Genomic DNA, 22,137 nt, shown 5'->3' on the forward strand with positions numbered 1-22,137 from the left:
AAGAGATGAAAGAAAAAAAGGCATTGGACGGGGTTAAAATTCTTTAATATTTGCAACATTTCCTTCGTATATTTGTACTCGTAAAAAACATTTTTATATGATATCGTCGAGATCGTTTCGCGGAAAATCTATAATTGAAACAAAATGGTAGACGAAGAGAAACAAAAATAGTAAAAGGCATTGAACGGGGTTCGAAACTCTTTAATATTTATAATATTTCCTTCTTATATTTGTACTCGTAAAAAACATTTTTATATGATATCGTCAAGGTCGTTTCGCAGATAATTTGTAATCATTATCGGAAGGCTTTTCGTCGCTTCCGGTAGCCGAAATCACCCTCCCCGTATCCGTGGCTATCGAAATCGATGCTGGAACTGTGGGTCTGCTCGTAGCTGTGATGGGGATGCTTGATGATCTCGTATGACACTTTCTCCTTGTGTTCTAGGGATCAAAATTAGACGATTTTATTACACGAAGAAATAATATACTGGAAAGACGTTTTACGTACCGCTGGATTTTTTCAATGCGATGGCAGTGGCGATCGCCAGCGCCACTTTGGCAACAACCAGTGCCTTGGCAGCGATCGCGGCGGCTGCGTTCAGACCGAAGTAAAGCATCGTGACCTTTCCCGCGCCCAGAAAGTATAGCAACAACTTCCAGTAACCCCTGTCCTTCTTCTTCCGCCCACTCTCTAAAAAATAAATAACAATTTCTGAATCGATGTTTCCGTCGCCGTAACGATCGAGCGCCACGGAAATTGGAGCAATCGCGTCGTTGCAATGCAAAAGCGTGCGCATCGGATAACGCGGTATTCATAATTATGTGTGAATGGTAGCACCTCTTTGCATCGGGAACACTTTCATGAATAATTGCTTCCGAGCAGCGCGTAAAACAGCCAGACAACAAACTGTGATAATCTACGGTGTTCACCGCGTAACTGCATAATCATCTATCAACTCGTGCTGCAATATCCTGCCCGTTCCCAAGACACACTGCTCCGGCATTGTTCGTCCGACCCAGATCATCCGTTTGCAGTTGAAACGAAAGCGATTAGGTATACGTGTATCGTTAATTGTTTCATTGAAATCCTGTGTTCGGAGAGTGAGAATAAAAGGCGAAAGACAGAGATTATCTAATTGTCTAGGAGATCTGTCTCGAACTTGACACATTCGTATCGGACTACTTTTCCTTAAATTTTTATGTAAATCGGGGTATTTTAGCAAAGTAACACTTCTCGTAAGACGAGAATTCTCGTTTATCGACGACAAAGTTATTTTTTTTTAAACGATAATTTTTGTTTTCCGATGCGAATGTGTTAATTACATCCTTTTAAATTAATGCACATTCGTTGCATCCTGCTGGGTAGTTCGCCATTTCTGTCATTCAGTTAATTAATTGCAAAGTGCAATAGAACGAAATCTATAGCCTGTTAAATTTCTATTTGATTAAGACTTTTTCAAGAAAATTTTCTTCAAGTATAACATGTTTATTAAATTTTACCATCTCGTTCTAATTTCCCTTCGTTCAATTAAGAATAAGATATATTTATTAATAATTGCTTGACAAAACAGAAACTTCTATTCTCTATTATAATATCATTGAATCACCGAAGACAAAAATTAGTCTTTTTCAATATCTGACCTTAACTAGACCATTTCTTTTATAACATAATCAAATGCCATCGCATCTATCAACCATGGCCCACTTCATCACCATGAATATGCCAACTATCTTCGGGACTACATGAAATATACATTACAAACCACTTCATAGTCCAACAACGAAGTCATTCCCATTATTCCCTGACAATGCGTTCACACGTCTGACCTAAATCTGCTCATTCCCCTTAAAATACACTTCCGCGACACAGAGTGACAAGAACCACCGAAATTTTAGGCAAATTGAGAATTTTCTATTGTAAAATAAATCATTGAGAAATTGTACGATAAATGATATACGAAAAGGAATTAAATATTTTATCCTAGTTTAATTTTTCAATTATTGTTGAGTATATGGATGAACGTAAAATAGTAATTGATTTTTAATTGATGTACCATTACCAAAATGAGTCGCATTAATAAAACCAATGCAATGTAGAAATAATTCACTAGTTATTAATATTCACAGATCAGCAAGATTACCATAAAAATAGCAATATTATTTAGCTTATTAGCTATAATATCTGAAAAATTCACTTTTGACTTCCTGCCAGGACGTCGACGTTTTACCACTGCTCGGCAATCGCGGAGACATCGATGCGCACTTCACCACGCGTAAACGTGAAAACTCACCCTCTCCAACCCCTCTATCATCACTTCGAAGATCCTGAAGATCCCTGGACACTCTGAGCATGTTCCGGCCGGTTCCAGTCACGATTCTCCCGGTTTCCGTTGCGCACGCAGTCGAATTGCCATCTCCACCGCATTTAGACGATATCAACGCGACACCGTGAACGTCTCGACGGATGACAGTGCAGCCGCAGATCGCCATAAGACCGCACAGCGGTAGAACAATGATCATGCGTCGAAGCATGTTCGACGCGGACTGGCCGGCCGAACAGTTCACCATTTTTATAGGGGGCAGAAGTAATTAGCGGTTACGCCATACAGAGCGTGAATGCAGGCTCGCGATCCGAGATCATTCCCGCGGCTGTGTTTTGCCGGATCAGTCTTCATAGATCGCGGCTACGACGCGGCTACGCGTGTAACTTCGCCAAAGCGTGTACGCCACGGAGAGAACAATCCCACCGGGGGATCACGGTCCGCGGTCACCGATAATTGCCGGCGCAAGCCGGTATGAATCGCCCGGCCAGATTTCGATGGAATAGAAATGAAAAGCAATTGGGCTAATTGCTGGATTAGACGTCTCGCGATATGCCGGTGCCTCGCATTAATTAACTCGCCGAACAACGAGATTTATCGAACCGGAAACGCGATTCGTACTGTTCCCTGTCATTTCTGCCCTGTTTGCCTTATGCTTTCCTCCTATCATCGAGATTCTTCTTAACAATGGATCTTCATGGTGTAATATACTTTATAACATAAAGGCGGAAAGTAATTTTCTAATAATAATTAATAGAATATTTTTTGATATGCGAACTATCATATCAGTTAAAATGGTTTCTGATTTTACTTTTTGTCAATATTGATATGACGATTTTTTACGGAGTTGTCGTCAGTCAAAGTTGCTCAATTTTTGCCCAACCTTTTTTTATTATTTTGGACAGAAATCGTACGATGTCTAAGTAAATCCAACCTTCCCATTGTTATAAAATCTTCAATCTAAGTTCAAAGGAGAAAATAAAATTCTATTCAATTGTCTCTCTTATTATTTTATTTCCATATCCATAATTTATAAATACTGCTAAAAATACAAATATTTCAATAAGTATACTTACAGAGTAATAAATAGAGTCCATAAATACACGTACAGACTTGAATATACTGACTAAATAAATTTCATAAATATTGCTAAAAAATTAAATATTTCACTAAGTAAAGAAAATATTGAACTGTGAATTGCAACGCTTCCGCACTAAGTCAATCTTGCAAAATCTAAAAATTAAATCGTACAGACGTAGCTGCCAAAATAAAAATCCACGAAATGCATAAAACGGTCCACTGTTAAATGAAACGCTCGATCTATGGAAACGATCCACCAGAACTGCGAAATCAAATGTTTCAGTCGTTGCAAGATCCATCGCGATGCATCGCGAATCACTTGGCAGACCGCGAAAGCTCCGTAGGATGCAGGTAAGCACTGTCTCCGAAGTCTAGCTCCGCCTCCCCATCTCCCCACACGCTGGGAAGTGGAGAACAAGGTCTAAAAGGCAGCGCGTCTTTTTCTGCTTTGTGTGCCACTGGGCCGATCGAGCATCCTCGATTCACTGGTTCGGTTGTATGTTAAAACGTATCCTCCGAAGGACGCCGTATTCGCACGCGGCGGCTGGAACACCCGTGAAAACGCGCAGAATATGTACGCTGCGGGACAAAATGATTGGGCATCCCAAAATCGTTCGTGTTTCTCAAAACCAATAATGCATAGAAAGGTTGTGCACCACGATCATTCACAGCGCGCGGTCGACCTTTGCTTTTCTTTCTACCGTAATTCTCGGGGTCTTTTAAAAAGTTTCTAATTACATTTCGACTTTTTCCTATTAATTTCGATATTTTCGATATGCTTGCATCGTTTTTTAAATTTAAAATAATCTTTTTCTCGGTTTTATTTAATTCGGTACCGCGGCCCATTTTGAAAGATGTAAGCTAATATTCTTAATTATCGAATTACTTAATCTTTATTATTGATTTCTTATTATTGAAAAATAAACTATTTGAATATTATTTAATGTTAGTCTTTCAACAGGCACTTTGCTACTGACTTTTCTGTTACTACTGTCCTATCATTTTGTCGTGCCCGGTTTTCACATAAACAGATAATAATTCTTGGAAAACCAGTGATCGCTATTTCGTGTATTATCGAAATAAGTATACTGTTTATATAGCTACATGCAAAACCTTTCTATGCATTATTTGTTTCGAGAAACACGAAAAATTCTCTGGTGTTCTATCATTTTGTCGCGCAGAATATGTAGGGAACACACCGACGGGCACCGATAATCACCGTCATCTCGCGTACCGTGTCAGTCGTCGAACCGTTTGACATTCCGGAATGTTCGAACAACACGTGAAAGCCGGTTCTGCAACCTTCTTCGCGGATTCCCCGGTGTGCTTTCCTCGAAAAATCGTGTCGCTCCACGAAAACGTTTCCGCGCGTGGAGAAGTGATCGGGGAAATTGAATGTTGATACGTGAATACGGCTTTCTTCACTCGGCGCTTCACCTCGCAAATCACTAGTCGGCAGGACGAGACGCGTCCGTCGTGGATCTCTTTCGATGACTCCGCGGATCATTGACATCCGCCATTTTAATCTCTTTCGTTCGTCGACGATCCTTGTAATTGAGATAGAGATGAGTATTATTAATGGGATTTCAATGCGTGTCAGGCTGTTTATTCATTTATACACAGGGAGATCCATTAGCGGGATATAAAATATAAATGGTATTAAATGGAGGTATCGTGGAGGACTATGCATGTATATTTACACTTGAAAAATGGTATAATATTTTTAAAAATCGCTCTAAATCACTTGAATCGTTCTTTGGATAATAGAAGCAGGATAACATTTTTCTATTATTTAAAATAACAAGAAAGAAAGAAGACTTATGTTTCTTAACTTCCTTACTGTTTTATAATTTTTAAAATTGCATGTTGCAGATCTCGCTTGAGATATATCCGCCAGTATTCACTCTAGGATTCGATGACAGCGGTAAACGTCGAAGCAGCATGTTGCGCGGCTAGTACACCTGTCATTCACTTTACTCTAGCGCGTCGTTTTACGATCCGCCAAGCATCGTTCGCTTCAAACACTAATCGACGAGAGACGAACAATTCTCCAAACGCGTGGCCGCGCGTTTCGAATAATTTCTACCGATTTCAACGCGGATGAAATTCGGCGTCCGTCGAGCTCCAGACCAAAAGCGAACGAAAGACGGACGAAAAATTCCCACAGTCCTCCCGTCCCGTTTCCGCGATCGAGGTCAAGACGATCGAAGGATTTAGCACGCGGGGGATTCAGTCGTGGAACCAGAAGTCGGCAGAAATTGAACAGTAGCTCGGGTTCGAACGACTCGCATAAATCCGCGCGGCAGCCCGAGCGGCGGTAATGAGCCAGGTCAGAGGAGCCTAACGCCACGGACACGGCCACCTGTTGCGGATCGGTGACCTGAATCTAATAACAGAGAGAAACGCCGGCCTTATCGAAAAAGCATCGCCTGAGAGGATCCCGTTCCCCGCGGCCCCCTTCCCCTCCCCGGTCGGTGCTCGAGGCTCTAACACCAGTCGGCTTCCTCTTTTTCCAGCGGAAACCGCGCGCGTTTGCTTAGGTTCCCGTGGGACAGGCTTCGAATTGCGCAAGTGGAAAACACTTTTACGCCGGCTCGTTTGGATCGCGAGGCACGCCGCAGCGCGTGTACGCTCGCGGGAAGTGTTAATGTCGATAAGGAAGACCGAAAGTGTCACTCGAGAGAGACCGTTTGCTAATAAACGAAAGCACGGTCCGTCCGGGGAACGGTCCTTCCCCAGTTTCCGTGGATCTGGCGACAAGTTGTTGGTTCTCGCCGAGGAAAGTGGAAAACCATGCATTGAATACGAACCCGACGTGATTGAATTTTTAAATTGCTTTTCTTTGAGATCAGAAAAAGCTAATTAGTAGACCATGGAATTAGCAGACTCTCATGCACCAACATCATTTAACAAGTATTACGATTTAAGAAGAGTTTGCTGGGAAAACTAAGACATAACTCATTGTAGAAAGGAAATAAAAACACTGTAGCAACTTGTTAATTTACACGTAGAATTTCAACTCTTAAATTTAAACATGTTAATTTTATACGTTTTGTTGCATCTCTCGGATCTGAACACGCCATGGAGGCATAAAGATCCGCAGTCTGGTAGACCATGGATTTAGAAGACTCTCATGCTGCAACGTCATTTAACAAGAATTACAATTTAAGAAGAGTTTGCTGGGAAAACTAAGACATAACTCATTGTAGAAAGAAAATAAAAACACTGTAGCACCTTGTTAATTACCACGTAGAATTTCATCTTTTAGAACATGTTAATTCTATACGTTTTTGTTACATCTTTTAAATCTGAACACGCCATGGAGGCATAAAGATTAGGTTCGCTGATTCGTTCGGAATTCGAGAGAAATTTTGCTACAGTTTTATACTGTTTTACCGTTTAGTCATTCTTATTCCAGCGACCGAACTAAAAAGTACACCTTTATTCGTTGCGCGTGTTCTGTAAAGCCTTCTCAAAGGTATTGTGTAGCTTCACGGGAGAAGTGCAACTTTCCAGTCGCCATCTTAACAATTGGAACGCACGGAGTGCGTCGTCGACGTTTACATTGAACTTCCTGCACTCCATTTCCAGAATTATGACGCATAGGATGGAGTGTACAGTTATTAACTAAATCCATTCAAATATAAAATAATATTATAAAAATAAAAATGAAATAAAATTATAAAAATAATATATCCTGCATCAAAGTTTAACCGAATTAAATGGTATTTTTCGAACGCATAGGGTTTCTTTTTATTTCTATGTCAAAGGGTTAAAATTATCACGATATCTATCCTTCGATTGACCTGTATAGTATCATTGTCATTATTTATGAGTATTTAAAACTGTTGTTTACATATATTACTTATAAGGTCAGTCACTGTGTGTAGGCTACTCTGTAACATCTTCAGAAGCGGATTTCAACTTTCACAGTCTTAATTCGAATTCGCAATTACAGCACTTAGGAAGCTGGCGTTTTCCATATGCGCAGGAGTTCTGTAACGGATTTCGATGGATCGATGTTATCAGGCTGCTTAAATTAGTTCGGAATCCATTGTGCTTAATAGATCGTATCACGAGGTCGTGGTAATAGAGAAACTTAAAGCAGCATTCCCTTTAGGTGAGTACGTACTATAACGCTGACAGTAATATATTCGGGTACTAATTCCCGGTGTCCTCGTTCGACGACAAATCAACTTTCCTCTGCAACAATGGAGGATGCGTCCTCAAACTTAATCCGGGACCATAGCGGATTCAAATGAGTTCGTACGACGACGTTGATATTTAAATTCGAATCGAAACCAATGTTTAAAATTCAAATCCTAACAATACCATTTTAATTGGAGTGCTAAGAATCGAATTATAATCCCGTCGTTATTATTCAAAGAATTCTATTTGCAAAATTTAAATCCAATGTCGTGACATGGATTCTAGGTCACAGATTCCAGTATAACGTTTCATATTTTCAGGTTAATAATTATTGAAATTAGATGGAAGGAAAATTATATTTATCCGAGAACATTTCTTAGCAATGATCGCGTAAAATTGAAATAAATTTCAGTAAAATTGAATTTAAGTCCAATGTCGTGACATAAATTCTAGACCACAGATGTCAGTGACCTGTTTCATAATTTTCAACTTAACAATTATCGAAATTAGAAGGAAGTAAAATTATATTCATCCAAGAATATTTCCTAGTAAAGCTAATATAAAATTGAAATAAATCTCAATATAATTAAAAGAAATTTCAATAAAATCGAAACAAATCTCATCCATTCTCGCAAAGGAAATCATTCCAACTACTTCTAATTAATATTAATATTAAAATCATCCTGGAATCTTGACGTTAACACAGAAAGCCAGCCGTCCGCCGTCAGACTTTCATTGAAGATCGCATCGTAGCGAGTCAGATCGACACTCGCGCATCAAAATGATTCCAAGTCCACTCGTTAAGCTGCAGCCCGGCTACCGCCGATTAAAATTCAGCCTCCGATCATTACGCCGAATCTCATTTTCGAGCTCACTCGCATCTAAACGGAATCCCGGCAGCGTTATGTTAATACACGCGTCGAGACTTTCGCTGTCGGGCAACACAGTCCGCTGGATCTTCGGCAGACGATCTCCGATCCGGAAACCGAGCCCCGCGTGTTACGTTCCCCTCGCCACTGTTCCACGGACCGGGGCATCTTTCCGGCCGGTTTCCGCTCGGCTGCCGGCCGCGGATCGTCGCGGAGCCGAGGCATTGTCCGCCCCGTGGAATCCGTTCCCTCGCGGCTCCTGCGAAATTCAAGCCGCGTGCCGGCGCGAATGTGGCACGCGCGTTAACACTGTTCAGGCTCGGTATGGGATAATCGCGAAATGTAGGTAAGCCAGCCGGCGGAATGGAGGATGCTACGTTGTCGCATTAGAGATGCGTTAACCTCGATCGAGCGTGTGCCAGGCGTTACGCGATTGTGAGATCGGCACAGTGACACATTCTGTTTGATGGATTCCACTGCCAGAAATATGCGGCGCGGCTCGTACACTGCCCTCGGCTGTTTTCGTCTCATCGCGGAAAATCGCGTCCCCCTTAATTTCTGGATCGTAAACTGCATTTTTTTTCGACGGCGACGCGTCGCTGGGATCCTGAACGAACGCGGCTTTCGAGGTCGCCGCGCGTTTACTATTATAAGATACGCGGCCGTTTAATATACCGAACGTAAGAACTATAAATTAAATTGCGAATCTCGACGAGTTTCTGGCAAATACCACGTTTCGCCGGTAGATAATTTAAGTGGCTGAAAACTCATTCAATTAGTCTTTAGAAACTTGAATTTACGCATCTGTGTGTAGCCTGAATGCTATGGTGCGTTCGCGAGTAGTCTGGTTTTGCGGATCGAAAGTTGAATTATGCATTTGCTACCGAAACGAGATACAAGACTGCAGAAATGTATTTCTGTTTTAATTTCTGGAATTTATTCAACTTATCGCAACTTATACAAACTAATACTCTTACACATAAATAATAATAATAATAATAGTAAGAATAATTTATTTGATCAGCTGGAGATAATGTCAGTAATATAACAATATGTCAGAGAAGTAGCACATGAAAAATAAGAAAGAAAACAACTGGTAATATAAAAGAGAAAACGCATGATCAAAGTAGTTAAATAAATTGAAAAAGAGTGGCGACGGGAATAGAGAATAATACTATATGATAAAATATAGATATTACCTTATTATCTATATTTTATCATATAGTATTATTCTCTTATTATCTATATTTTATCATATAGTATTATTCTCTTATTATCTATATTTTATCATATAGTATTATTCTCTTTACAAGAGCATTTATTTACTCTATTTTTAAATTTTATTTTAGAATTGTTACCTTATTAATACTAAAATAAAATATAAGAAGAGAAGAAATAGAAAGAAAACGGAGACCAATAGCTGAACTTGATTTGCATAAATACTGACCTTACGAAAACGTATTAAAATACAGCGAACTCGTCGATCCGCGTTTTACCGTCGCGAGGTAAGGTAATTGAATAACAAGCGGAACGAATGTTAAACAGTGGTTAGTGTTGCGTCGATAATTAAGATTCGCAATGCTCGGGCCTCAGCCGGGATTTCATGCGTTCCGATCGGCTAATACGATCCGCAGGTGCGCCAGGCGCGTCCATCTCTCTCTCTCTCTCTCTCTCTTTCTCCTCGGACACAGCCACGCCCAACGGCTATTGGAAAAAGAAGAAGAGCACGGAGTGAAGGTGAAGCGGCGCGGTCTGGTGTAACCGGCAAAAAAGGTGCAACAGATGCGGTTCACTTTTAGCCAGACGTAATCTCCTCTCGCCTGTGTATTACGTGTACCATCCCGCAACCGAGAGGCACACGATGTTGCCCGCGCAGCTTTGTAGAATTCGATCGAATGACTCGACCGATACATCATCGCCTCCAGCCAATTCTCTCGATCGGGCCGCCAAGGTAGCAATTAATCCCCTGATCGGAAGCGGACGGCCACGCGATCACGAACGGTGCGATTTCACGGATTCGTGGCCACGCTGAAACATTCGTGAAGATGCTTGAAGAGAGGTCATGCTTCGAAACGTTAATAAAGAACTTTATCTTCGCGTATAAGGAAATTGAAGTTTCTTTACGTTTTTATGAAGAATCGCGGTTCCGTTGTTTGACGATTAGGATTATTCGGTCACTTGTGAACACAGAGCTCTATTCTGCGTTAAAATACAGATAGAGCAGATTCAGTGTATGATTCTTTTAGTGTCTGGATGTTTTTCTTTTACTGATTCTATTGTATAACTCTTTGCCTACGATTGGAGCTTCCTCATTTGGTATCAATATACATTATGGTAGAGATAAAAGAAAAGAAGACTGAGAGTATTTTTGCCTATCTTTAACAAATCGATATTATCAAAAGGGTCTTCAAAATCTTGATACAGAAGAACCCTGATTATCCAATTTAAATACTTCTTACCTGTAATCAGCTCAGTCTAAGACAACCCAAATACAAAAGCATTTACTATAGAAATCATTAGTGACATCATGAGTAACAGTAACTAAATAACTATTCTATTACTCAACTATTCATGTCTCTCTGCACAATTCTTAGAGAAATGGATAAAAATAGACCTGGCGAAAGAGAAAAATCAGAAAGACATTTTTCTTGATCCTCGTCGGTCGAAAACGGAACCGATCATCTCTCGTGCTTGCGGTAGAAGCCTAAGAGCCCGCCTCGGCGAGCATGTGCAGCGGTCTTGCCGCTCGGTGTGTAATCGATCGCGACGACGTATCGGAATTCGGATGAATCGGTCACGGTGTCGCCGTCGCAGCAGACCGTTCGGAGGAAAACAAGGGGATTTCACCGGCGCGGATGGACTGGTCATCATCGGCCGCGGAAGAAGAGAGGAGCGCGCGCGCTGACCTCAACACAGAAAACAAAGCGACCGGATCGATACCAAGCGGAGAAACTCCGTTGCACCGATTTTCGTGAGATCCGTTTATGCCGTCGATGGCTTTACACTCGATCAAATCTAGATCGTAAACAGCACCATGCGAGCAACGAGACGACGGGGACGGTTGACAGAGGGGGGAGGTGGCGAATAGGGTGGAAGTAGTAGGGGAGGGCAGGAGGAGGCGCGAGCAGGGCTAGAGAGACGCGAGAGAGTAAGGCCGCGGACCGTCCGCGACCTAAAACTACTTTCGAGCGTCACGACGATCCCGAAAGGTCGAACGCGGGGTCACGGTGCCAGGTACGCCAATAGGATCCCTGTCAGTGTATCCTCTACCGCATCGCGGCTGGTCCCCACTCTCTCCGTATGCAGCTCGGAGCGAATCCCGAGTAGCATCAGCGAAACTTAACGACTGAGAGGCACATAGACCCGTTCCACCTTCACGGCGCCTCTCAGTGGGTCTCTGTGTCAGGATGGGTCACATGCTCTACGTGAGAATCCTCGGTGGCTGGATCCGAAGGGGGCACGGCGGGGGGCAGAGGCGGGAAATCTCGAGAAAAGGATCGAGCGAACGCGAGCGGCGTGAACCGGCGAAGAATGGAGGACGACGCTTCCGCGGACGTCCGGGGCCCGAGGGGATCTAAGAAGGGGCCTGTGTCACGTGCGCGGGGTCCACGGTGTTGGTCACAGTGCCCCCTTACGTGTGGGAGAGCCTGCTCACCCCCGTCCGGGAATCTGCGATGCATCGCCGGATGGTATATATCGGCTCGAGTATCTTGTCCTGACGCCAGTTCTCTCTAGTCGAGGATCCTGAAGACCGCGAAAGTGTGAACGGGATCCTGTCGTGTGTTGAACAAACAAACGTCCGCTCTCGACGACGCTCTCTGCCGACCCAAGGATTATTACGTTGTCTCCGTTCACGAAGATGATGGATCTCCGCAAGTGTGTGTTTCTCTTGTTCGCCGGCTGTGCGCTGGTCCACGCGACCACCACCGTCAAGGACGAGGACACCCTCGTCGACAGGGGGTTCAGGGCGATGCACCGGGTCTACGAGGACTGTCAACAGAGGAACGTCGGCATCTCGCCATGCCTGAAGAAGAAGGCGATCGCGTTCTTCGAGAGACTGGGCAGAATGCGCACCCTGCCGTTGTCGGACACCTTCGAGCTCGTCAGGACCACTGACGAGCCTCCGAAGAGTTCCGTGACTGACTTGGAGGCCAGTCTGGGCAGAAACGCGGCCAGCAAGGACGAGATCCTGAACGAGATCCTGATCGATCGAGTCGCTTCGCTGCTGAACAGTTTCAACATGCAGATCCGTCTCCCGAAAACTACTCCCGGAGAGCTGAAGCGGGGCATGGAGGAGGGCAGAGGCAAGATGAAGAAGATGATGGGCATGATGATGATGGGCGTAGCTATGAAGATGGCTGCCCTCATACCAATCGCGCTGGGCGTGCTGTTCCTGCTCGCCGGTAAAGCGCTCATCATCAGCAAGATCGCGCTGGTTCTGTCCCTCATCATCGGACTGAAGAAGCTGCTCAGCCAGAAGCAGAGCCACGACCACGGCGGCTGGCAGCAGAGTGGAGGAGGCTGGGACAGGAGTCTCAAGGCTGTTTCAGCGACCATGCTGCCCTCCACCACCGAGGAGGTCCAGAATTACGCGCAGAATCTGGCCTACTCTGCGAGACATCTTCATTGATGAGGCTGCGGGCGAAGACGTACTCCGGTTCCGTTGGCAACCAACGCTTCTCGCCGATCATCCACGGCGTCATCATGGATCAAGATAATTGGACTGTTAATCCGTAGTGACGACATTCCGTTCAGAACGCGTACGGTCTCTCAATCGTTTATGGAACGGTTGAACGACCGCTGGTAATCTCGAAGGAGTTAGAACGCCCCGAAGTTACAACTTCGCCGGCTGCTATTATCGGTTTACAAGCCGTTCGCGTTCGAATCGCTTCCGCGAATGTTTCGTCTTCATGGTCAATACAGAGAGATTTCACGGCGGATCACTGGGGCAATTTTTTATTTTGTAACCGAAGCTGGCGCCAAGGAACACTGTAATCGTTGCAATTAATTCGATCGAAGCTACCGCTTTGTTCGCTCGAGCGATTCGACTGTCGCTGGACGCACTTAAACTGTCACTTGCTTTCGACCGCTCTTACATGTCAACGACGATGTCGCAATTTTCTCGCACGCGAACTTCTAACGGGATTCGAACCGGTTGCACGCCGTCTCGGAGAGTTCGTGCTCCGAGGAAATCGAAATTTTTGCTCTCTATTGAAAGAAGCTTGCTATCTAAGCTTTGCTCTCTATTGAAACTAACTGCCGATTTTCAAACGAAATTGCAACGACTGCGACGGACGAATTGTAACGCTTAAACGCGCGCGCGAGATTCAAATTCGAATTCCACCGGCTCGATCAGCAACAACTATCCGACATTAACTGCTGGATTGAAATTTGAAGTCGGAACAGCAGGTTCTTCAGTCAGATTAAAATTGTATGGAAAGTAAATTCAAATTTCAATTCTATTAATTGTATAAGCATCGGACAATTGCTGATAGAAATTTCATCCGCGAGGATCGCTTACCCACCTAGATTCTAATTTGAATCGCGACGCGTGATTTATTCAGATTTATTCGAAGCACCGGACCGACCAGCCCCGAGAAATATCCAGTTAAATTGCGGTTCGAAGTTTGTACACTTTGCGACAAATGTAAGTGAACTGGCGCCGACGTCAGCAATTTCCGCGCACGCGAGTTTCTAACGGAACCAGGACGAGCCGTCTTTTGCGTCGACAATCGAAACGGCCGGCAAGCCGCGTCCGTACAACTCCCGTGGATCCACGGATCCCGGACCGAGAGAGAGATGTCTGATCGCGCGACGAAATAAACGGGGTACGGACGCTTTCCGGTCGTTTCACGGACGCATGTCTCGATATAATATATGCCGTAGCTGTAAGCTCTGAAATACTCCTTAAGCTCTTTACCATTTATTACCACGATCGCCATGTATTTATTGTCACGATTTTCTCGCGTGTCCTCGCGTTTGGTTCGCCGCGGCGTTCGCACCGCGGCCGATACACGAAGACTGACCGAATAAAGAGGCACAGAATCGAACAGGAAGAACACAGAACGACTTTAATGATTCTCCATTGCATGTTACACCACACGTATAATCGTATGTGTATCGCAGAACGGATCGGGCTCGGGATCTCTTCGTCGATCGCGATCCGGATCGAGCTCGATCGATATGATTGTCTCTGATTTACTCTGATCACGGAACGGGCTGTTGGAGTGAAGCGACGACAACGGTCAGCGAGAACGCGTTCAGATCCGATGCCATGTGGACCATGGGCCGTCGGCCGCCCCCGTGGATCCCTCGATGATCGATCGATCGTTCAGCGGACCTTCAGCCCGAGAACCGCGGCGAACAGCGCGAAGAAGAATCCGGCGAGCAGCGCGGTCGCTTTCAAGAGGATGAGACCGCCGACCATGGTCGGGATCAGCGCGACGAACTTCATCTTGTAGGCGATCAACAGGGCCATCATCGTGCGATCCATCTTGTGCATCTTCCGACGCGGCCGCCCTGAAAATCGGGACCATCCCACGGTTAGCCCCTAGTTCACCTGTACTTCATCTTAACCAGTTAATGTGTGTTAATAAATCTATTTGCAACGGTACTACTGGCTTCTGATATTGACAACGGTCGGCTAACGGGTTGGCGGCGTTGATGAGCTTAGGAGACAGGTCCTTCGTTCTTTTAGTTGGATCGCCGGGGAAGTCGAGTCAGGAAGTTAATTACGTTAATATTATAGGGGTATTAAAAGGGAGTTTCCTTTGAGACGTCCGATCTCTGAGGTTAAGTTATCGGTCGAGACTGTTTTGAATGTTTTATATATTTTGCTGGAGCGAAAATTTCCTGATAAACTTTCTGTTGCGATTGTTATAATCTGAATTATGATAATCCTAAATAGTAATCTTAAACAGATATACTTTAATTTTCGCTGACATTAACTCTAAAAGTTATTCAAGAATTCAGATAACTTGTTTCACCAAAAATGGTACTCTATACACAGTCAATGTTAAATTGCTATGACTCAAATCATTCTCAGGATCCGAAAAATATTAACACTAAAACTACCGAGGTCTAAAATCGATTAACAAATATTGCTTTGTAACTGCAAATTGGTGATTTGATCAGCGATGGTAGGTTCAGTGTTAATTAACCCTTTGACGTATCATTTTCTTCACAATTACCACGATTAGGAATTTTTCAATTAATATAATTTCTTAGAAGAGACAGAACATTAATGTTTATACCATGCCTGAATTTACTCGAATGCTGAAATATTAATAACAAAGGATTACAATTTTATTCCAATTTCAAAGAACAAAATAATATCCATACTTAATAATATATTACTAGTAATTACCATCGCGAGTCGGACTCGTCAAAGTACGGTAAGGGGTTAAAGAAAACGAAGGATCAGAATCCCAGAGAAGGCGCTAAATATTCAACCTAACCCAAAAACTAACCCCAACTACGTCATCATCTATATGTTACCTCCAGTCAAGTAGTCCTTCGACGCAGGCAAATTGTCATTGTTCTTCGTCTGCTCCTTGGCAGTCTTGGTCTTATCGTCGACCAATAAAAGCACCGCGGTATTCGGTGTCACCTTGTTCTGTATCCCCTTGATGAGCACCTTCTTCCCAGCGGTGCCATGATCCTTGCGGATGATCTTCTCCAAATTCTGCTCGTGATACCTGACGGCGGACTTCGATGTCTCGAGCAACCGAACCACGCAGCTCAGAGTCAATAGAACCGCGACTAGATTCACTCTCGATCGCATGTTCGCGTGAACGGGTTCACCGGAGTACTGTCCACGATCATCCACGATACCCAATCACATCCTCGAGGCAACCGCTGGTTTCCAAGATGGCGGACATCCGTCTCGAGGAGCTCGTCTAGTCGTAGCGCAACGGCGAGCGGTTACATGACTGCCCTTGGTCGCTGAAAATCTCACTGAAAAATGCATCTGTTAGGTTTAATCAGTTTTTAGGAGTTGGGAGAGTCTTTGTGGAGGACGTTGAGCGATTGTTGCACGCTTCTCGGAAATGTTAAAACGTTTTGAATATTTCTTCGTTTGAAAAGCTTTTGAAATATCTGTTTGATAATGTTCTACGATTTGGTCTTGCTTTTGAGTCAATGTGATAGTTGTCCTTGCATTAATGCTATCTTCTACACTTTAAATTCGTTAAGGGCAAAAAGCAACCCCTAAGTGGTTATCTCTTACGACAGACGCAACGAATTTCTATTTTATTTATCGTATACGACGTGAATTAACATATTCATTCAGAAGTCTACGTTCTTGAGATACACAACTGATGACGCAGAAAGAACAGTAGCCAAAGAATATTAAAAGCGACGGAAATTCTAACACCGAGAAACGTATACAGTTCGCCAAGCCCTCGAGTCTTTAAAATGATACACCTGATGACGACGATTCGGTAGACGTCGCGAGTTGAACGAAGAGGGTGTACAGTAATCGTGTGAAGACTTACCGCGGATGGGTAGCGACCGAATCCGAGGACCAGGCGTCGGGATCACCGGAACTGCACCGCGGCCGGTCAATAATTCCGTGACGTGGGGATCGGCTCGACAAATGCAAATGACGAATAGTCTGTCGACGGAACGAACCGAGCAGCGAGCGACCGTGAACTAACCGATCCGCTCTTGATTCCTCGCCGTGGATCCGAGGGGGGCCGGCCGGGGTACCACGCCGGGCACGCTTCAGTTGCCAGCGGGATCGGCAGTCCGTGAAAAATGAGCACCGCGGCGACGAGCCGGCAATATGTGTGTGCGCGGTAAGTACTGTGATCCAAATTCTATATATGTGTCACGCTAGATCGTCGAACAGTAACAGTTGCTCCCTCTCATGGTACCGATTCGCGGAATCTGCGGGTCTGGGGTGTTGACCATGCGGAGAGGCGCCGGGAGGGACCGCGATCGCGCGACGACACGTGCCGAGGAACACTTTGCATTTTTGAGTTACGCTGCGCTGGCAACCGGGCCGATAACAACCGCCCGTTGTCATCGATCGATGATTGCCGAGATCTGGGTGGGTCGATCGGGGAAAGTTGAATGGAGGGGGGAGAGCCGCGGAATGTGTTGATATGGGGGTTGGGCGCAGTTTTAATTGGGGATGAATTTAAAAGTACCATATTCGGTAGAATAGTCATAAAACAATTTATGATTTATGTATTAGAATTTTATAATTACAGGTTACTTCAATTTTTACCTTTTTTTAGTTTTAAGATTGTCGATTTTTAATTCTATATAAATTGCGAGGAGCTAGAACCCTTAGAAATTAAATTTAATTAAAGCTGAGTGATATCTGTACATTTTGACTATTTCATAATAAATCTACCATCGCTGGTTAAATGATCGATCTCACATTTTTTATTTTCAAATTGATAATAAATGCGACGGATATAATCTTACTTAAATTGAGCATTTTCCTCCCTGATTACTAACCTACGAATCTTTACGCAAACTCTAATTTTCGTACATTATTTTACAAAAATTAGAATTGCAGAAGCGTCTCCTTAACCAACTGAAAAATTACTCGCTGCAACAAGAAGCTGAAAACGCTGTTAAACATCGTTAACTGCAACGTTCTCGTGCACCTGATCAATCTGCATACGCCACGGATGCCTAAAGATCCGCAATCCGCAGCGGATCACAGTGTTCGATTTCTTACCGGTTTCGAGACGTTTCCGTCGAGCCAAGCCAATTCGCTCCAAAACAATGGATGCTTTCATCGTCCCCAGTCGGTCAGTTTTTCTGTCGACAATTGAACGCGGAGTTTCTAGATCCGGTGAAAAACGCGATCCGCGACGGAGGTCTGGTTAGAAACGATACCGGCACGCGATGCGATTTATCGCGCAACGAAACACCCGCATTCCACGAAACGCCGAACATCCTGCATCGTCCATGGAAAGCCGTCCATTACCGAGCGCGCCGTGGTGTCGATTAAACGGACCTAACTGTACCGCCCCATTGTTCACCCTCGATTCTTATTGCACACTTTCCCGGACTTTCGTTGGCTTATTGGTGGCGGCGATAAAATGTCGAGCAGGAAAATTTCACGTGATCCCGTTGCCCATAAACCGTGCGCCAATTGTGCCGGCATTATCTTTCGTGCGATTAAGCAAACAGCGAAACCCATTGACACGGAACCATCGAGGATACTATGATTCGAAACATGTCGTTGCACGATAGAAAAATGGATACGCGTCGCGGCGATCCATCATGCATATGCTATCGCATATCGTGCGCAGCGATTTACGCGTCAGCTTCCGATGGGATAAATCGACGCTCAGAGGCATCTTTGCAGGCGCGCAATTTTCCGCAAGGTCTGTTTTCTCGTAACCGCGAGCTGTAAAAATATATGTGGATCATAGCGAGCCGTCATGGTGGCAAATTTTCAGGCTGCGATATGCAGGTCGCCGGGTACCCTACGAAAATCATTAATCACGAGAGTGACGGCCGCATTACTCGAATCTCTCGCGTATGAAGCGAGGGGACCCAGATGTCCCCCGGCCGCAGTTTTATTCATCTGCCATCCGAGAAAGAACATTATTGTCTTGCGCTCGGGCGCAGGAAGCAGCGAAATTGTCCCCGGCTTCCACGGGACGCGCGGATAATTGCTCCGTGGAACGGTACAGGGGGCAACCGAGTTGATAGAACGCCGTGGAACGAACAAGCCTACGCCTGTTAAATCACTATCATCATTACGGGGCTCCTTTTGGTCTTTCCTTCAACGCTCGGTCGTTGCATGTCGACGTAATGATCAATGCCAGCTATTTCATTTTCATGGAAACGTAACGGTCGAACCGGGAACGGACCACCGTTGCGTTCCAACGAAGACGCCGATTGCTCGACAATTAACGTTCAATTACTATCGGGAACGTATTAGGAAGTGATTTTCCACGGTGACATCTCGGTACGCTTCCTTATTGAGTTGTTTAATAGTTTCTTAGTTTCGTCGGCGTGTAATGCGGTAGTACTGATTGGCCGAAAGTGGGAAATGGAAATTGCTCGATCGAACCGGGACTTGATTGATGTGTCTGATCATCGCCTGCTGTTTCTACTGATTCATGCAAGAGATAGCCAATTTACTGAATTTATTTTCACAAAGAGGGTGAGTTTTAAAGGGTGAATTATTTTAATTAATGTTTGCTTATATCTCTGTGCTCTCTAAATAAACTATCCTAAAACCACAGAAAAAGAGTATTCTAATCTAAAATTAAATATTCAATATTTCTGATTCAATATTTATTTAATATTTACGATTTAATATTTATTTAATATTTATGATTTTAAAATATTTATATTTGATATAAATATTAAATGTTCCTCTTATTTTAACCTAAACATTAAATATTCCAATAAATAAACCTGCATCTTATCGATATAGAAAATAAATACTCCTCTTAGCTATTAAACGTTATTACCTAGAAGTTAGTAATTTCGTTGAAACGCATCACTGGTTGTACCCTGTTCGGCAGTTATGCTCTTGAAAATGAAATAGCATCATTGCAATAGTAGTACAGTTGCAACGATAACAGTGATAGACCAGCCGTAGGCTTACTCTTTCTCCGTCGTTCCGTATAACTATACCAGAAACTTCTACATTCTAGGAAGACTGCTTTTCATGCAAAAGCTACATTATTCTCGAGCATAGTAGCAGAGATCACGCTTCGGCCATAAGCGTGCGACCGAATTTAGAACGCGAAAGAAGTCACCCGAAGCAACGACTTCATTCGATCGCGAGCGCTATACCATTCCCGACGGTCGTACAGCGACGCGATTGCGCCTCGAGAAGATTTATGAACCCTCGTCCGCGTCACGTGATCGCGAGTAATTAGAGGAACGTTCCGTGACTGTTAATTGATACGTTCGCGATGAACGCGCCGCGCTCAACGGAGAGATGAGCTGCTTATTAATCACAATGCTGGGCGTGTCGCGATCGTTTCTTTTTAATTGTCGGTGCTAACGGGTACAACTGGCTCCCCCTTTTTTTTATACTCACGGGACACAAATTACGTGGTGCGCTATGGCTGCAGCGGGGAATCAAGAGTACTCTCTCACAGTGCGTATTCAATGACCGGGCAAAGTGCGGGAATGACATTCGCAAGTTTTAGATTACGGAATCTTCTGGTTGGCTTGGTGAGTTTAAAACATGGTTCTAATTTCTTAAATAATATATCAGCAGTGTTAATGTATGTGTTTGTGAACGGCGCTTGAAAATATCATCCCTTATGGGAAATATATTTAAAAAATTCTTAAATTGAGTTTGAATCAAAGTCAAGCTTCTCTGAAAAAAATATAAATTTCTATTCTATGATAAGCATTATAGAATCCTAAATGTGAGTGTAAATTAAAATTAAAAATATATTCCGCGTATAAGAGATATCCTATAAAAACTGAACCTTGCTAGAAACATCAAGAACTTTCATGATAATCCATTATAAAATATAAAAAGGCGTCCAAATTTAAATGACAATTTTTGCGTCTAAATAAAAATATTCCACCCGAGTAAAAATAATAAAAACTCCATCCCCTCGGTAAATAAATTTTAAAAATCCTAAAGTGCTCCCAATCTTCAGTCTTCATCAACATATACTCCACAATGCTACTATAAAAATTTGAAAACTGCATCGAAACTGGATTAAAAAAATTTTGAGAATGACACCTAATAAATCGACGAAGAATTAATTCGTCGACGATCGTTTTCGATCAGCCCCGGAGCATTGTCTCCGGCAAACGTCGTGCTGGCCATCGTTGGCCGTAAAGAGGCCGCCGTGAACTCATCCCGAGGATTACTCGAGTGTGAAACGAAGCGCGATCAGTGATCGAGACGGTGCCTAGAGATCCCCCGGCGCTTTTCACGGGAACGCGGCGGTGTTCCTCCGTGGCTGATCCGTGGACGACGTTCGGTAATATTCGGGGGACAACTGTGCCCCGCTGACAAGCTCCGTCCAATGGTCGGAGAGGGAGAGAGAGAGAGAGCCAGCAACACGGTGGTGGGTTCGACAACGAATCCTCCGTCACGCGCTAGTACCAACATCGGATGGCGGTCTCCTTCTCTGAGCTTTTCGCGTGGCTGCTATATAAACTAATGGCCCGGCCTAGGACGAATGTCAGTTGACATTTCATTTGCCGGCGGGTCGGTTCGTCGCCTCTGTGAGGATCCTTTCCGCCCCGTTCAGCCGCGTACGCTCGTCCGGGACCAATCCCGCGGCCTGCCTGCAGCCGTTGTTTTTCGTTCGGGAGCTGCGTTTCCTTCGCTGTACGTGCCGATCGATTTTTCCATCTTTCTTTCGACGAGGAGGTATCGACGATGTGCGTCCGGAACTCTGTCCACTTAGGGGTTCATTTCTGTGATCGAACGGGATCCTCTTGGATAGTCCTTCCATAAAAAATAATACGCCTTTGAACAAATTAGCATTTTTGGACTTTTATCGTGTCAAGTCGGTGTTCCCGCGTTCGAATGCTTATTTCTAACGTCAACAATTCAATTGTTAACGGTAACAGAGTTTTCAGCAAAGACCAGCTTGTGAAGCTTCCAAGTGTATTGCATCATGTAATCTTTTTTTCTTTATTTTAAAAATTTTAAATTTTCTTTGTTTCCTAGTGTTCTTCGACTCTCTATAGTGTGTAGAAATATAGCTGAAAATGTTCATTAGAAAACAGTGATATACAAGCTGTCAGAAAAGACA

At 43.9% G+C, this 22,137-nt stretch overlaps 3 protein-coding genes across 3 annotated transcripts; 1 reads left to right on the top strand and 2 right to left on the bottom strand.

Moving 5' to 3' along the window:
• Nucleotides 1-295: 295 nt before the first annotated feature.
• On the bottom strand, nt 296-2,568 carry LOC144467728 (uncharacterized). The gene is made up of 3 exons (XM_078176644.1): nt 2,292-2,568; nt 509-691; nt 296-441 (listed from the first exon to the last, which is right to left on the bottom strand). Exons 1-3 carry the CDS (start codon nt 2,566-2,568, stop codon nt 296-298), a joined length of 606 nt encoding a protein of 201 aa, XP_078032770.1.
• Nucleotides 2,569-12,281: 9,713 nt separating this feature from the next.
• Osi12 (DUF1676 domain-containing protein Osi12) lies at nt 12,282-13,049 on the top strand. Its single transcript, XM_078176562.1, has one exon. The coding sequence runs from the start codon at nt 12,282-12,284 to the stop codon at nt 13,047-13,049; it is 768 nt and encodes a 255-aa protein (XP_078032688.1).
• Nucleotides 13,050-14,750: 1,701 nt separating this feature from the next.
• On the bottom strand, nt 14,751-16,202 carry LOC144467978 (uncharacterized). Its single transcript, XM_078177020.1, has 2 exons — nt 15,917-16,202; nt 14,751-14,938 (listed from the first exon to the last, which is right to left on the bottom strand). Exons 1-2 carry the CDS (start codon nt 16,200-16,202, stop codon nt 14,751-14,753), a joined length of 474 nt encoding a protein of 157 aa, XP_078033146.1.
• Nucleotides 16,203-22,137: the final 5,935 nt, after the last annotated feature.

The sequence above is a fragment of the Augochlora pura genome, chromosome 3 (assembly GCF_028453695.1).
Source record: "Augochlora pura isolate Apur16 chromosome 3, APUR_v2.2.1, whole genome shotgun sequence".
Classification (NCBI taxonomy): domain Eukaryota; kingdom Metazoa; phylum Arthropoda; class Insecta; order Hymenoptera; family Halictidae; genus Augochlora; species Augochlora pura.

Bases quoted from the DNA above. Each gene is read 5' to 3' on its own strand.
- LOC144467728 (XM_078176644.1), bottom strand. From the start codon at position 2,568: ATGGTGAACTGTTCGGCCGGCCAGTCCGCGTCGAACATGCTTCGACGC. The intron at 692-2,291 runs GTGAGTTTTCAC...TTTATTTTTTAG, and splicing joins TGATAGAGGGGTTGGAGAGG to AGAGTGGGCGGAAGAAGAAG. The intron at 442-508 runs GTACGTAAAACG...TTTGATCCCTAG, and splicing joins CGCATTGAAAAAATCCAGCG to AACACAAGGAGAAAGTGTCA.
- Osi12 (XM_078176562.1), top strand. From the start codon at position 12,282: ATGGATCTCCGCAAGTGTGTGTTTCTCTTGTTCGCCGGCTGTGCGCTG.
- LOC144467978 (XM_078177020.1), bottom strand. From the start codon at position 16,202: ATGCGATCGAGAGTGAATCTAGTCGCGGTTCTATTGACTCTGAGCTGC. The intron at 14,939-15,916 runs GTAACATATAGA...CCCGATTTTCAG, and splicing joins GAAGGACTACTTGACTGGAG to GGCGGCCGCGTCGGAAGATG.